The following is a 15,810-nucleotide window of genomic DNA, read 5'->3' as shown; positions in this document are numbered from 1 at the left end:
TGGTTGTGGTTTGGTAAGTAAAACACTGTAGGTTCAAAATAGGGCTCAGTGAAATAGCTTAAAAATAAATAAATAAATAAAAACATATATTTCTGCCTTTTGACAATACAAATCTCAATATAAAAATCTGAACCTAACACCCATTGTAGCCTATTAGTTTCAAAATGTTTAATACATAAAATGCAGTTTTATAATTTAAAATAATCAGTGCATGTTTATATATATATATATATATATTTCATGACTTTTACTTGCACCAATAGAACAATGAACAGCAATAATAATGCATGTTTTTTTGTCCATGAACATTTTTGATAGGTGGTGCAAAATAATCATTTTAGAATTGGATTATCGAAGTTTGGAAAGTAATTACAAACATCGGTCTTAAAGGGATAGTTCACCCAAAAAATGAAAAATCTGTCATCATTTACTCATCATCATGCTATTTCAATCCCATAAGACCCATAACACAGACAGAAGCTTGTGTGTGCGTCACACACCTCACTGATTCTTGTGAATCACACACACACACACACACACACATTTAAACCTCCGTGTTTACTGTATGTTACTATGCAATTAAACGGCAAAATTAAATCTTGATCATCATAAAAAAATAAAAAAAAAAGATTGGATCTCTTCACAAGACCTTTTTGGATCTTCTCAATTTTGGTTACCTGGACTTAAATGGAGGGACAGAAAATGCTCAGCATTCATTTAAAATATCTTAATTTGTGTTTGGAAGATTAACCAAAGATGGGTTTGAAACAACATAAGAGTGAGTAATTAATTGGGTGAACAAATGCTTTTAAGCAGAGACAAATAAGCATTAAAATTAGTTAAATGATAGTCTTTATGAAATTTAATGGCAAAATAAAAAGCACAGTAGACCTGTCATGATCATTTTGAATTCACTATACCGACCAGAGCTAGTTCAAACCCTACAAGGGATTTCTCTTGGAACTGAGACTGAAACATTAAGGCTTATTATTATTCCCGTCCTGCAGAGCAGATCACGAGAGCGATGAATCCCATCAGGAGCAGCAGGAGCAGCAGGAAGTGATGTCGTGTGTTCAACATTGACGCAGCTGAACGTGGCGGTCTGCTCCGCAGGTACTGATCCACCGAGTCGGTCAGGCTGTACTTCTTAGGACTGAAGCCCAGTTCTCGCTGTGCCTTCTCGATTTTAAAGGTGTGACTGACAGCAATGTTTCTCACCTGAGAGAGATGCAGAGGTCAGACGGCCGTGTCAGGGCTGCTGAACATGCTAAGAGATGAGATGATAGTACCGATCTCACATCAGACATACAACAAAAAGTGCACTTTGTAATAATGTCAAAATAAAAGTTCTAACTTAGAAGTGTATTTATATCGTTTTATTAATCTTCTGTGAAGTACACTTGACTAACATAATAAAGCACATGCAAAGCACTTGATTATAATTTTAACTGTGGTGTTTTGTTAGATATCACATTTAAAGTTAATATTTGTACTAAACTGGATCTTCATCACTTAACCCTGACGTGTAATTACGAATATACTGAAAACATGACATACACGTTTGAACAGAAATGAGATTAAAGAATATTTTAGTCTACCACAGAAGCTTATGAAATACGTTTTAGTTTACCATATAATTATAAAATATAAAGATGTACTAAATAAGTCCCATATAATATGGCTGAAAAATCACTCTTAAGTTCAAGTTGCATTTAATATCAATTTAAACTATAATACATTTTCATTTTATTCATTACATTCAGTTTGTACTTTCTTTCCAAGTGTATTATTTCTGTAATAAGCTGTCAGTTTAAGAAGCGTCACCGTCAGGTTGTCTTGAAGCTGGACACTTCGCTGAGAGATGAACTCCACAGATCAGATTCTGAGGGCTACACATTTACTAATGGCTCTGATGACCTCCTTTTACCTGGCATTACTTTTACATAAAGCTGCTCTGTGACCGCGTGTCTCCTGGCACGGTCAAATGCCCCCACAGTCTCTCTCCCCTTACCAGCCTACAGATTGGGTATCGACATGGAAAGTCTCCTCTGGGCCAGATGTCCCAGACCCAACAGCACACTGGTGTCTAGACCAGGGCCATAGGAGCAGTCGGAAAAGTGTGTGGGGGTAAGGGGCCACAATATTAACCTCATCAGTTTAGCTCATGCATATTAAATAGGTAGTGTTATTTTTGCCCACTAGTCCCAGCAGATTTTCCAAAAGGTATATACGTGGTCATTCATGCGAAGCTCATAATAAAACAAATATAAACAGGCTTATAAACAGTTTGTGCCCCTATTATGGATTTTTGAAAATTAGTGTGTAACACAGCTCTAAGTGAATGAAAACAACCTGCAAAGTTTTAAATCTGAAAGTGCACCTTGTATAAAGTTATTGTCTCTCAAAAGAAAGAGTCGACTCTGAATCATCGAAACGAGTTGTTTTTAAAACGAATCCCAAGCTGCTTCATGTTGACGTCAACATTAAACATTAGCATATTGCCCGCCCACTTGTTGGTCTTTTCGAGTTGGTCTGAATGAAAATGCAAATTAATACTTTGCCATTAGTTTCTGGTTTTGGAGCGGTAAAAATAGCAGTTTCCACGGTAACGCTGTACACAAAGCAGCAATGCGTTTACTTATCAGGCATTACAGGCATTAAGAAATGAAAATGAGACCTATCACTGCAGATCAGTGTCACGCAAAGAAACGGTTTGGAAAAATTAATCATTGAGAGAATCGTTTGGGAGTCGTTAAGCAAGTAAGGTAAAAATAAATGCATATTATAAGACAATGGAAGTGTTTTTTGACCTTGCATGCATGTCAATCTGTTGTTGGGAACTCCCAAAACCAAAGTATGAATCTTTCATTACCCATTATACCCTCCACTGTTGGGGAGTTCTGCCCTAAAAAGGACATATATTTCAGTGACATACATCAAGTTGTCTGTAACTGGAGAGAACTGCCCATTGCTGTTGGACTAAATACAAGCACTCCTGGTGCTCAACCAAACAATTTAGAAACATAAATCAGTTTCATTCTTACTATTTTATACATTTGATTAACCTGCTATACAGCTGTTCAAAAAAAAAATGGTTTAAAGGATAACTTGGCAAAAACCTTGGATCCATCCATCTATTCTCCAAACATTTTTTCGTCTTTGGAGTTGACCTCCAAATAATCATGATAGTGCCATCTAGTGAACAGAACACCACAAACCACAATGCAAACTCCTTCACTCTCTCAAAACATAATGCATGCCACAGTGAAAAAAGCATTAATATAATAAATTGGCCATGTATTTGGAGAAAATGTATGAATGTCATTCCGTTGAATAATAAAATGCAAGTTTTTTTTTTTTGGTTTCAAATTATATACTGTATATTGTCCAAAATGAAAGCAGAAATAAATTAACATTTTGTAATTATGAAATATTATGTTCTTAAGAGATGGGTACAATTATCTCTGATATAACTGTGACTGATATACTCATTTTCTGGTTTCATGTTTGTGTGTGTGTGTGTGTGTGTGTGTGTGTGTGTGTGTGTGTGTGTGTGTGTGTGTGTGTGTGTGTGTGTGTGTGTGTGTGTGTGTGTGTGTGTGTGTGTGTGTGTGTGTGCGTGTGTGAGTTTGTGTGTGTGTGTGTGTGTGTGTGTGTGTGTGTGCGCTTTTCCTCAGTGGCACTTTACTTGTCCTTCTCAATCTCCAGCAAGTAGCTGGTGTCTCATGTTTTATTCAAAAAGCAATCATCAAACCTGCCGCCATCTGACCAGAATTGCCCCTTTAGCTCGTGGCTTCTGTTTCTAATGACTAATGCATGACACAATGCCAGTCCATGCCCAGCTCTACTAACAAAAACTCTTTCTTGCTCAGCCTTGGTTGTCACCCTTTACTAACATCCCAGAAACAGCTGGAGGAAACACAAGCAGTCTATTGTGTTCCGCAGATACAGATGCTTATTCATATGATTTATCGGAGCAGATACAGATTACAGAACATAATCTCTCAGAGTACTAGAGCTGCTGAGCATGTTAAGGAGAGCTAAAGGAAGTACCTATGGTAATGGTAATTAAAGATGCCATACTCAGGCTATAGCTATCATTATATGACTGATTATTTCTCATCTCATTTTTTCCAGCATACCTCCACTACCCAACTTGACCTTAGTCAAGACATAATGTAATGAAGGCTCGAGGAAACACTTTTACCTCATTTCTTGTCAGAAGTAATGGAATTTCCATTATAGGACTCAGAGCCAAATGCAGTCGCTCCATCAGAATTGCTGGAGAAGACAAGAATGCTTGATACAGGTGTATTTGCAAAACAAACAAACAATTTTTATTTATTATTTTAATTTCACTTTAGTCCTACCTGCTGAGTAGACCAGAGACACAGGAAGGTGAATCAGTGGCTGACCATAACCTAGTCTTTCAAACTGCAGATAGATAAAGGTACAGTTCCTTAATATAGCAAATAATTTTAATACACATGCATTAATTAAAGATACTTGATTTGATTGCTACTCACAAGAGGTGTCAACCATTCAAAGACATTGGCAGACTCCCCATCATTGATAAAGTAGACCTGTCCACTCTGAAAATCACAAATAAGCCATGAATACACTATACATATCTGAAATAAATAAATAACTATCATGCCACACATACCGCCACAAAGGCTTTATCTGCAGTCAGTGCATCTGCTGCTAAAACATGAGCCATCACCAAATTATCCACATGTACCCAGTTCATCTTGGCATTATGGTCCCCAAAACAAAAGCTGAACAACCTCCTCTCCACATTCACCTGAGAAGAGAAGAGAATCATAAAACTTTGCCTCTGCCTTCTGTAATCTGACTTCACAGAGATAACAACACTTTCTAACTGAGGGACACTAGTGTGTGTAGAGATTACATGAGGTAGCACAGGCATGCATGTCTGTATGTTGGGTCAAAGCAAAAACATAGAAAGCATGCATGTATCTGTATGAAAAGTGACAACAGAAGCACAAAAGACGTGTGTCTGTATGTAGAGCCAAAACAGAGGCACAGAGAGTCATGTGTCTGTACTACCCTTACGCTTAGAAAATAAATTTCCTTATATGCATGATCAATATATTAAATGCTTTAACAGTATATTGAAAATATACAGAATAATATTCTGTGTCAATATATAACAATATATTGAATAATACATAAGGAATTGCCGCTTTTGATATGTTCATTTGTTAAATATTTTGTGATTTTTTTATTTTTTTTTATGTATGTAATTTTATATTCAGTAATACATTGCATAACATATAGATGTAAATGTGATAAGACATGGTCTTGTGTGTATATAAATATATTGAACATACATTTACTCATGCAGTATACAGGTATGCATCATATATATAGCTATATAATTATATTTAATTAAAATTATTTATATATACATATATATATAAAAAATATGAAAGTGACATGACATACAGCCAAGTATGGTGACCCATAATTTGTGCTATGCATTTAACCCATCCAAAGTGCACACACACAGCAGTGAACACACACACACCGTGAACACACACCTGGAGCAGTGGGCAGCCATTTTTGCTACGGCGCCTGGGGAGTAGTTGGGGGTCCGGTGCCTTGCTCAAGGGCACCCCAGTCGTGGTATTGCCGGCCCGAGACTCGAACCCACAACCTTAGGTTTAGGAGTCAAACTCTCTAACCATTAGGCCATGACTTCCCTTGTCACTTCCCTTATATATACATTGTTACCAACAGCTCAAGCACACCTGTCATATATGTGTCTGTAGAGTGACAGCAGAAGCACAGACAGTCATGTGTATGTCTGTAGAGGTACAGCTGAAGCACAGACAGTCATGTATATGTCTGTAGAGATACAGGTGAAGCACAGACAGTCATGTGTCTGTATGTAGTCATAGCAGAAGCACAGATAGTCATGTGTATGCCTGTAGAGTGACAGCAGAAGCACAGACAGTCATGTGTCTGTATGTAGTCATAGCAGAAGCACAGATAGTCATGTGTATGTCTGTAGAGTGACAGCAGAAGCACAGACAGTCATGTGTCTGTATGTAGTCATAGCAGAAGCGTAACAGATAGTCATGTGTATGTCTGTAGAGTGACAGCAGAAGCACAGACAGTCATGTGTATGTATGTAGTCATAGCAGAAGCACAGATAGTCATGTATGTATGTAGAGTGACAGCAGAAGCACAGACAATGTGTCTGTATGTAGTCATAGCAGAAGCACAGATAGTCATGTGTATGTCTGTAGAGTGACAGCAGAAGCACAGACAGTCATGTGTATTTCTGTAGAGTGACAGCAGAAGCACAGACAGTCATGTATATGTATGTAGTCATAGCAGAAGCACAGACAGTCATGTGTATGTCTGTAGAGTGACAGCAGAAACACAGACAGTCATGAGTCTGTATGTAGTCATAGCAGAAGCACAGACAGTCATGTGTCTGTGTGTAGTCATAGCAGAAGCACAGACAGTCATGTGTCTGTATGTAGTCATAGCAGAAACACAGACATTCATGTGTCTGTATGTAGTCATAGCAGAAGCACAGATAATCATGTGTATGTCTGTAGAGTGACAGCAGAAGCACAGACAGTCATGTGTCTGTATGTAGTCATAGCAGAAACACAGACATTCATGTGTCTGTATGTAGTCATAGCAGAAGCACAGATAGTCATGTGTATGTCTGTAGAGTGACAGCAGAAGCACAGACAGTCATGTGTATGTATGTAGTCATAGCAGAAGCACAGATAGTCATGTATGTATGTAGTCACAGCAGAAGCACATACAGTCATGTATATGTATGTAGTCATAGCAGAAGCACAGACAGTCATGTGTATGTCTGTAGAGTCACAGCAGAAGCACAGATAGTCATGTGTTTGTATGTAGTCATAGCAGAAGCACAGACAGTCATGTCTGTATGTAGTCATAGCAGAAACACAGACATTCATGTGTCTGTATGTAGTCATAGCAGAAGCACAGACAGTCATGTATATGTATGTAGTCATAGCAGAAGCACAGACAGTCATGTGTATGTCTGTAGAGTCACAGCAGAAGCACAGACAGTCATGTGTTGTATGTAGTCATAGCAGAAGCACAGACAGTCATGTCTGTATGTAGTCATAGCAGAAACACAGACAGTTATGTGTCTGTATTTAGTCATAGCAGAAGCACAGACAGTCATGTGTTTTTTTGTATGTTGACAGCAGAAGCACAGACAGTCATGTGTCTGTGTGTAGTCATAGCAGAAGCACAGACAGTCATGTGTCTGTATGTAGTCATAGCAGAAACACAGACATTCATGTGTCTGTATGTAGTCATAGCAGAAGCACAGATAGTCATGTGTATGTCTGTAGAGTGACAGCAGAAGCACAGACAGTCATGTGTATGTATGTAGTCATAGCAGAAGCACAGATAGTCATGTATGTATGTAGTCACACAGCAGAAGCACATACAGTCATGTATATGTATGTAGTCATAGCAGAAGCACAGACAGTCATGTGTATGTCTGTAGAGTCACAGCAGAAGCACAGATAGTCATGTGTTGTATGTAGTCATAGCAGAAGCACAGACAGTCATGTCTGTATGTAGTCATAGCAGAAACACAGACATTCATGTGTCTGTATTTAGTCATAGCAGAAGCACAGACAGTCATATGTTTGTCAGTAGAGTGACAGCAGAAGCACAGACAGTCATGTGTCTGTGTGTAGTCATAGCAGAAGCACAAACAGTCATTTGTATGTCTGTAGAGTGACAACAGAAGCACAGACAGTCATGTGATGTATGTAGTCATAGCAGAAGCACAGACAGTCGTGTCTGTATGTAGTCATAGTAGAAACACAGACATTCATGTGTCTGTATGTAGTCATAGCAGAAGCACAGACAGTCATGTATATGTCTGTAGAGATACAGCTGAAGCACAAAAAGTCATGTGTATGTCTGTAGAGTGACAGCAGAAGCACAGACAGTCATGTGTCTGTATGTAGTCATAGCAGAAACACAGACATTCATGTGTATGTCTGTAGAGTGACAGCAGAAGCACAGACAGTCATGTGTATGTATGTAGTCATAGCAGAAGCACAGATAGTCATGTATGTATGTAGTCATAGCAGAAGCACAGACAGTCATGTATATGTATGTAGTCATAGCAGAAGCACAGACAGTCATGTATATGTCTGTAGAGGTACAGCTGAAACACAAAAAGTCATGTGTATGTCTGTAGAGTGACAGCAGAAGCACAGACAGTCATATGTATGTATGTAGTCATAGCAAAAGCACTGATAGTCATGTATGCATGTAGAGTGACAGCAGAAGCACAGACAATGTGTCTGTATGTAGTCATAGCAGAAGCACAGACAGTCATGTATATGTATGTATGTAGTCATAGCAGAAGCACAGACAGTCACGTGTATGTCTGTAGAGTCACAGCAGAAGCACAGACAGTCATGTGTTGTATGTAGTCATAGCAGAAGCACAGACAGTCCTGTCTGTATTTAGTCATAGCAGAAGCACAGACAGTCATGTGTTTGTCTGTAGTGACAGCAGAAGCACAGACAGTCATTTGTATGTCTGTAGAGTGACAGCAGAAACACAGACATTCATGTGTCTGTATGTAGTCATAGCAGAAGCACAGACAGTCATTTGTATGTCTGTAGAGTGACAGCAGAAGCACAGACAGTCATGTGTTGTATGTAGTCATAGCAGAAGCACAGACAGTCCTGTCTGTATGTAGTCATAGCAGAAGCACAGACAGTCGTGTCTGTATGTAGTCATAGTAGAAACACAGACATTCATGTGTCTGTATGTAGTCATAGCAGAAGCACAGACAGTCATTTGTATGTCTGTAGAGGTACAGCTGAAGCACAGACAGTCATGTGTCTGTATGTAGTCATAGCAGAAGCACAGACAGTCATATGTCTGTATATAGAGGTACAGCTGAAGCACAGTCTGTAACAGGAGCCTCTCACAGACTCCATTAATATTGTACAGCGCTGGGCACACTGGCAAAGGTGAGGCTACAGAGTACAACTGTCTGGGACCTGTGTGTGTGTGTGTGTGTGTGTGTGTGTGTGTGTGTGTGTGTGTGTGTGTTTGTGCGTGTGCGTGTGTGTTTGTGCGTGTGCGTGTGCGTGTGTGTGTGTGTGTTTGTGCGTGTGCGTGTGCTTGTGTTTTTTTTTTTTTTTTTTTTTTATTTTGTGTGAGAGAGAGAGAGTGTAAAGGAGTTAAAGGGTAAAGATGGAGAGAGAATGAGAGAATAAGTGGACTCACCATCACCCTGTGTAAATGTCTTCTCTCTCCAGGACCGTAGATACCAGAAGGGCGCAGGACACATGTGTGTAAAAGACCACCATCTACAACAACACCTCAATATTATATAAGCAACAAATAAATTAATAGATGGATAAATATAATCTATAATAAACTAAATATAATAATATAATAAATATAATCTAAACAAGACTTTTATTCTTTGAATCAACTCAAATAAGCCTGCTTAATTGTTTGAAATGTGTACTTGTAGTTTACTTCAGATCTTAAACATTTATTTAAAAAACTGTACTTGAAGATGTGCTAAAAAGCACTCTAGACTTCAAGAAATTGCATTAATATACATTAAAATAAAATAATTAAAATAAAATTCATAATCTCACTTGTTTCTTACAAGATGAAAGAGAGAAATTGTTTCCAGGTCTCTGAGGTTCTAAAGTTTCAAACTGTCAACAAAAGATTCCAATGTGAAAATTAATTTCTCATCATATTCTTCAAAATGCAAAATAAAAGTTGCAGATGATAGCTTAATGGGCAGTTGTTGAGCTTCGAACGACTCAGGTTTAATTCCCGGCTCGTGGTTCTGTCTCTCTACCACTTTGCTTCCTGTCCTCTCTCTAGCTGCACTGTCTGAATGAAGACAAAAAATATATGTTTCCTCTAGTATCCTCTGCTACAGTATTCACATGATACTCCAAGGTACTTGGGAAACCATAGCACAGGCAGGGTTATCACAATGGCCGATATAGGTTTTATTTTTTTGGTCTAACATGATATCATGATATCAAATAACTCTAATACTGATCTTGACGAGTAAACCAGAAAAAAAGGATACAATGTACATTTTATTATATAATTTTACACTGCTTAAATTAGCAATGTCCCTGATTCCTATAAAAAAAGTTGTTTCTCACTTGTCTTCTGCAAGGAGCTACAAATAAAGTGTTATTATATATATAGTGTTATTATACAAATATAGTGCTTGGCTTTATTGTTAAGCCTAGGTCTAAATTTAAAACAGTGTCAGCAGGTCCGGTTGGCTTGGGTTGCTGGCTGTGGTCATTACCATAGCAGCCGTTACCTCAGTACCTCATACGCAGTGGACACACACACACACAAACGATATGAGCAGGGTACATGATACCACTTGCGCTTATTGCTATTGTGCGCAATAACAGGATCGACTTCAGAGACCAACAAGTTTCCATTTCCGTACCTTTTGTTGATCTTCCATCGGCAGCGAGCACCATGCGTTCAGCGATAGCTTTAGTTCTGGAGTAATGGTCTATGTGCGAAGAGAGAAGAAAACAAAAACATTTAAACAAATCCTGATAAGACCTGATAACCATTCACAAACTATACTTTTACTTAGCTATGGGATATCAGTTCTTAAATTAAGTGTACATAAATACATACATACATAAATATTAAACCCTTTTTTAATGATGCCTATGATAACAACGCTCACTAATGTAACAGATCAGTTTGTGGTGATTAAAAAATTGGGTATGGGTAAAGGAAGATTAGATTTTCACACTTTCTTAAGGTGCTTGTCCATGTAACCCTAGATAAGTCTTGGGTCAGATGCAGTTGGGATTTCAGTTTGGTTTCACTTTATTTAGACATTCTACTAACTGTAACCATCTCACCATGTCCAGCGGCACGCAGGGAACTGAGTCTTCATCTCCATCCTCGATGGGCCGGCCAGCGAACGCCACATTGACTGTGCTGGTGTAGATGAGTTTAGAGATGCCTCGCTCCGTACAGACTACAACACACCAACCAAACACTCAGCACACTCTAATATTGAACAAAACAGCATATTTTAAATGATACGAAACTTCTTATTCTTAACTTTGTCATTTTCTTTGCTGTCCGCTTTCTTAATTATTGCACTGATCTTGTTGCAATGCATTCTAAGATGGTCCTCTTTGCAAAAGATACACATGATGTCACCACTAAATTTAGTCAAAAGTGAAAATCTCATAATCTGCATGCACCTGTATGAGACAGTTTTCTATATTTAGAACAATATGTCTGCCTAAATCGAATTGCTCTTGGGCCTACTGAATGGGAAATATTACAAAAATCATTAGACACTAAACTTATTGTTTGAATAACAGGGCTGATAGTTGCAGGATCAGTGAATCTAATGGTGGCAGCTCACCGTTTATGACATTATTCGTGCCGCCAACATTGACTGATTCAATCTGCTTTCTCCTCAACTGTAGAACAAGAAAAACTATGACCAGAATATTTCACTTCAGTAGGATACATTATGGCAGTAGTAAAAACCTTCACACTCAGAATAATTACAATGTGAAAATAATGTTAATATTATCTTTAAAAAAATCAACATTTATATGTCATGGAATGAATATATGATTATCATTCATTGTGTGGATCTTAACATGTTAGTGACCAAACATACATAACATAACATCTTAACATAAAAAGTCAAGAAAAAATAGCAGTTCTAACACAAATATATCATTAATAGAAAATATGATTTTTATAAAGTACTTAATTTACCGATTTTGACAGTATTTCTAAATGTGTTATTGGGGAAGTTAAAATATGAGTAGGAGACAAGTCCTAAATAAAGATATTATTTAACACATAAGTACACTTAACTTTGAAGCTAGTATGATCCCTCCTGTACAAGATAGAATAATAAAAAAGCTAATTTAACTTTAAAAGCTAATTGAAGTTTCACTCATAGGACTGGCAATAGGGGTTCTCATAAACATAAATAATTTAGCAAGCAATTTTAATGATGTGACATATGGCCTGTTTTATGCAGACTAAAATGCTCTACATGTATGTACTAATATACTGTAATTCAATGCACAATAGGGACTCAAGTAATGTTACATGCCATATATTTGAATGTATTTGTGTTTCTGTCTCAGTGATGCATGTCTTACTCACTGACCTGTTCAGGTCCGGACATCCCGTAGGAAGCAGTGTGATAAATAACGTCCACTCCCGCACAGATCTTATACAGGGCATCATAATCCCGGATATCAATTTGAAGTAAAACACACACAGATATACTAAATCATAACAATGGCCATTCAAACAGCTATGTTAAAAAAAAAATTATAAATGTGTGTGTGTGTGTGTGTGTGTGTAATTATTCATTATGATAAAATATTTCTTCCCATTATCTTGGGAATCAAATTAGGAATGAATATTCAGATTATACTTGACTGGGGTTTATTAATGAATTATTGATTAAAGCTTTATTAATTAGCTTAGATTTGATAGAACCACAACAATTTGCCTAAATCATTACTTTTTGATTACTTTTAGACAATGTTTCTAGACTGACAGAAACATGTTAGTTTTTAATATTATTTGGTTCTCAACTGTTTTTGCTTCAGGACACACATTTTGTTACAAAAAAGTTACAAAAATGCCCATCAAATCCAACGTGAAATGTATTCATATTACTATGATCCACAAAATCCGGAAAATAATTAATGGAACATAGACTGGATACAAAAATGGACAATGTAAATAATTCAATGTTACTAATTCAAGCTATTCCAATATTCAGAGTTTAACTGGTTGGCAGAAATAATCTCTGTCAGTGTACTTTTTGCATAGCAAGTAATTTTTGATCAAGTAATACCATTGTGTTTGAGTGGATGCACAATCGTGTTTTCTCCTTTTTTATTTTGCTATCCTAACCATGAACAATGATATTGTTAGTTGCATTAAGCATTGTCCCCCACCCCTGCTGTAAACACACATTTTTGGGCCACAATCCACCAGCTGACAACCACTGATCCAACCGTGTGATCATCATCATACACCATAATCCCATAAAAACAAAAGAAGTTGAGCTAAACCTTCAGAAACCTGGTTTAAAACAATTAAAATTTCTAAAACTTGGTTTTGTCAAGTTGTGCTTGAGATGGCAGCTTCAGATTCACTTTCTCAGCTCTACCTGAATCCCGGCGGTTTCACGTCAGCGAAGAGTCATGAAAAATTGTGCTGAAACTGGAGGCTGCTGTCCTGCCTCACCCTGCGTACTCTGCACCTGGCACCCATCTGCTTCTGTTACAGTCCGCTGCCCCTCAACACTATATTACCAATGCTCTCCTCTCCGGTTTCACTTTACCTGCTGGAAGACGGCTCCATCAGGGATATCCCAAGGCGGCTTATGGAGGTCCAGCAGAAAGACTGTGGCCCCTTGGCCTGCCAGAGCGCGGCCCAGTCTGAATCCGAAGTATCCGGCTCCTCCGGTGACCAGCACCCTGCCGGTCCCATGCTGTCCCTGCTCAGAGCCCTCCAGCCTGGCGGCCACCACACAGTTGGGACTGTTGCACAAGGCCCCCACTGCCCCGTTGGCTCTGTGTCGGATGGGGGCCCCTGCGGCGCTGCGGGTGTGGGTCTGTCGGTGGCAGTCTAGCAGACATGCACAGGGCAGCTGCTCCACCTGACACAAGGACCTGTTCTCCTTCATAATGCACCTGTGGCTTCAGATACCTCCACTGCGTCCAGTCTGGGGACGACCAGAGACAGTGAGAGTCTAATGAATGATCGGCTGCTGTGAAACAGATCTGTCTATGAGCGAGTGAACGGATGCATAATTCACCTCTCCATGTAGAAAGGCTGATGTTAAACTTTTCCCAACACACTGGGCATTAACTGTTACCAAAAACTGCTCAGTGGGACAACACATGTCCTGCAACTATTGTGTTTGAATATGGCAACATCTCCAGTTCCACAGAAATGATCGCTAGAAAAATTTGACAGCCCTAAAATTGCATAAAATCAGCTGTCCTCAGACTATAACTCAATCATATGGGTGGATGAAATATATATATATATAGCTGTCCTCAGACTATAACTCAATCATATAAATACATGATATATATATATATATATATAACCCAAAGAAACACTGGATTCCTTGAGCTTTCTTTACTTGGCCAAATAAACAAATACATTTTTCAGAAATATCTACTTTTGTGTTCCACAGAAGAAAGTCATAAATATGAGAGATCAAGAAAAATATATGCTTAAAATAAACTATTTACCTCTTTCAGAAGGTTTCTCATCTGCTATGAAAACATTTATACTGTAAATCAAGGGATATCGTCAGCCTTTATCCTGATGATTCTTTTTCCTTATTCCACATGTAAATTGGTAAATGTGCTAATATTTTTGTCAAAGTTGACTAAAAAAAGTCAGCTCCTTCAAAACAAACTTTAGAGAATTTTAAAGTTTGGGATTTGGGGATTTTTAGATAATTGTCATCATTTTAAGTAGATCTCATTTGTACTCAGCAACAAAAAAACAGCTTCTCTATTTAATACTGAAATTAATAAATTAAATAAAAAAATAAACATATAAAATTAGTTTTTTATTATGAATAACAGAAATGAATGCCTCTGTAGGACAGCAAAGGAAATCTTCATGTGCAGTTTACATAAACTTTTCAATAGCAAGACATGAATTATGAAGTTAACCTTGATAGGACCTTAAAGGTTACTTTGCAAATTATGATTTAACATAATGTGAAACCATTGAATCTTGCACACAGGAACAGAAGAAACAGAACTTTTATGTATATTGTGCCATAAAGGCTCTTGGTTCCTTTATGGTTTATAAATTCCTATAAATATATGTATGAACAAAACATTGCAAATACGAAGACATCACAGAAAAAAATAATTGTAGTGTCATTCTACTGTAGACCACACAGTATACCAAAACATTTTCATTTCTATAGTTATTGTTACATACAACACAGATTTTTACGTTTATTTTTACAGCATTCCAGTTTGCTATAATTATTTACTATATTGATAACAAGAACGAGTAGTTACAAGCAGATACAAGGAAATAATTACACACCAAATGCATTTAGTTCATTACAGTTACTCTGTAATTAATAAGTACGTGGAAACATGAACTCTGCAAAATAAAGTGTGACCCAGAATGGAAATTATAGCCTATAAAGTTCTTATATAATGATGTTTTATTAATAATATAATAATTTTAAGTTTTAGTGTTATTATATTATTTTCATTTCATTATAAGCGAAAAAGAAAAAACAGAAATTAAAAAAGTGAACTGTAATTGATATTATTCAGATAGCCAGAATGACATTAAATTTGCATGTCCCAGCTTTCTCTGCACACGCACCCTTTACTTAGTTCATAATTGATCTGTTGTTAAATCACTTTAAAACAGAAGCAAACGGGTTTGTTTTTACCTGTCAGTCAGTGCTCATATGTGTGCTGTGTCCGTCAGTGTCTCTGATGATGTGCTGCATCTCTCAATCACCTGCGCCTCACCTGAGCGCGCTACCGTAAAACACGCGCGAGCCCGCACAGCAGCCAATCAGCACCAGCGCCGGCCAATCGGTTGAGCAGCTCTTCGTTTCAATGATTCAGTCATTCTAAATCTTAAATAAATCTTACATTATTCAATAAAAAGAAGAGGAAGAAAAGGAAGAACAAGAAGCACAAAATACATAATAATACCTTATCCGTCTGCAAAAAA

General features: G+C 37.6%; 1 protein-coding gene across 1 annotated transcript; it reads right to left on the bottom strand.

Moving 5' to 3' along the window:
• Positions 1–510: 510 nt before the first annotated feature.
• On the bottom strand, positions 511–15,701 carry sdr42e2 (short chain dehydrogenase/reductase family 42E, member 2). The gene is made up of 12 exons (XM_042733305.1): positions 15,521–15,701; positions 13,413–13,801; positions 12,224–12,344; positions 11,456–11,513; positions 10,942–11,056; positions 10,505–10,584; positions 9,289–9,371; positions 4,667–4,804; positions 4,527–4,592; positions 4,371–4,434; positions 4,208–4,281; positions 511–1,218 (listed from the first exon to the last, which is right to left on the bottom strand). The coding sequence occupies exons 2-12, from the start codon at positions 13,760–13,762 to the stop codon at positions 991–993; spliced, it is 1,377 nt and encodes a 458-aa protein (XP_042589239.1). The 5' UTR covers positions 13,763–13,801; positions 15,521–15,701; the 3' UTR covers positions 511–990.
• Between the last annotated feature and the right edge of the window lie 109 nt (positions 15,702–15,810).

This window comes from Cyprinus carpio, chromosome A3, assembly GCF_018340385.1.
Source record: "Cyprinus carpio isolate SPL01 chromosome A3, ASM1834038v1, whole genome shotgun sequence".
In the NCBI taxonomy this organism is placed as follows: domain Eukaryota; kingdom Metazoa; phylum Chordata; class Actinopteri; order Cypriniformes; family Cyprinidae; genus Cyprinus; species Cyprinus carpio.
This window is presented reverse-complemented; position numbering and strand designations above follow the sequence as displayed.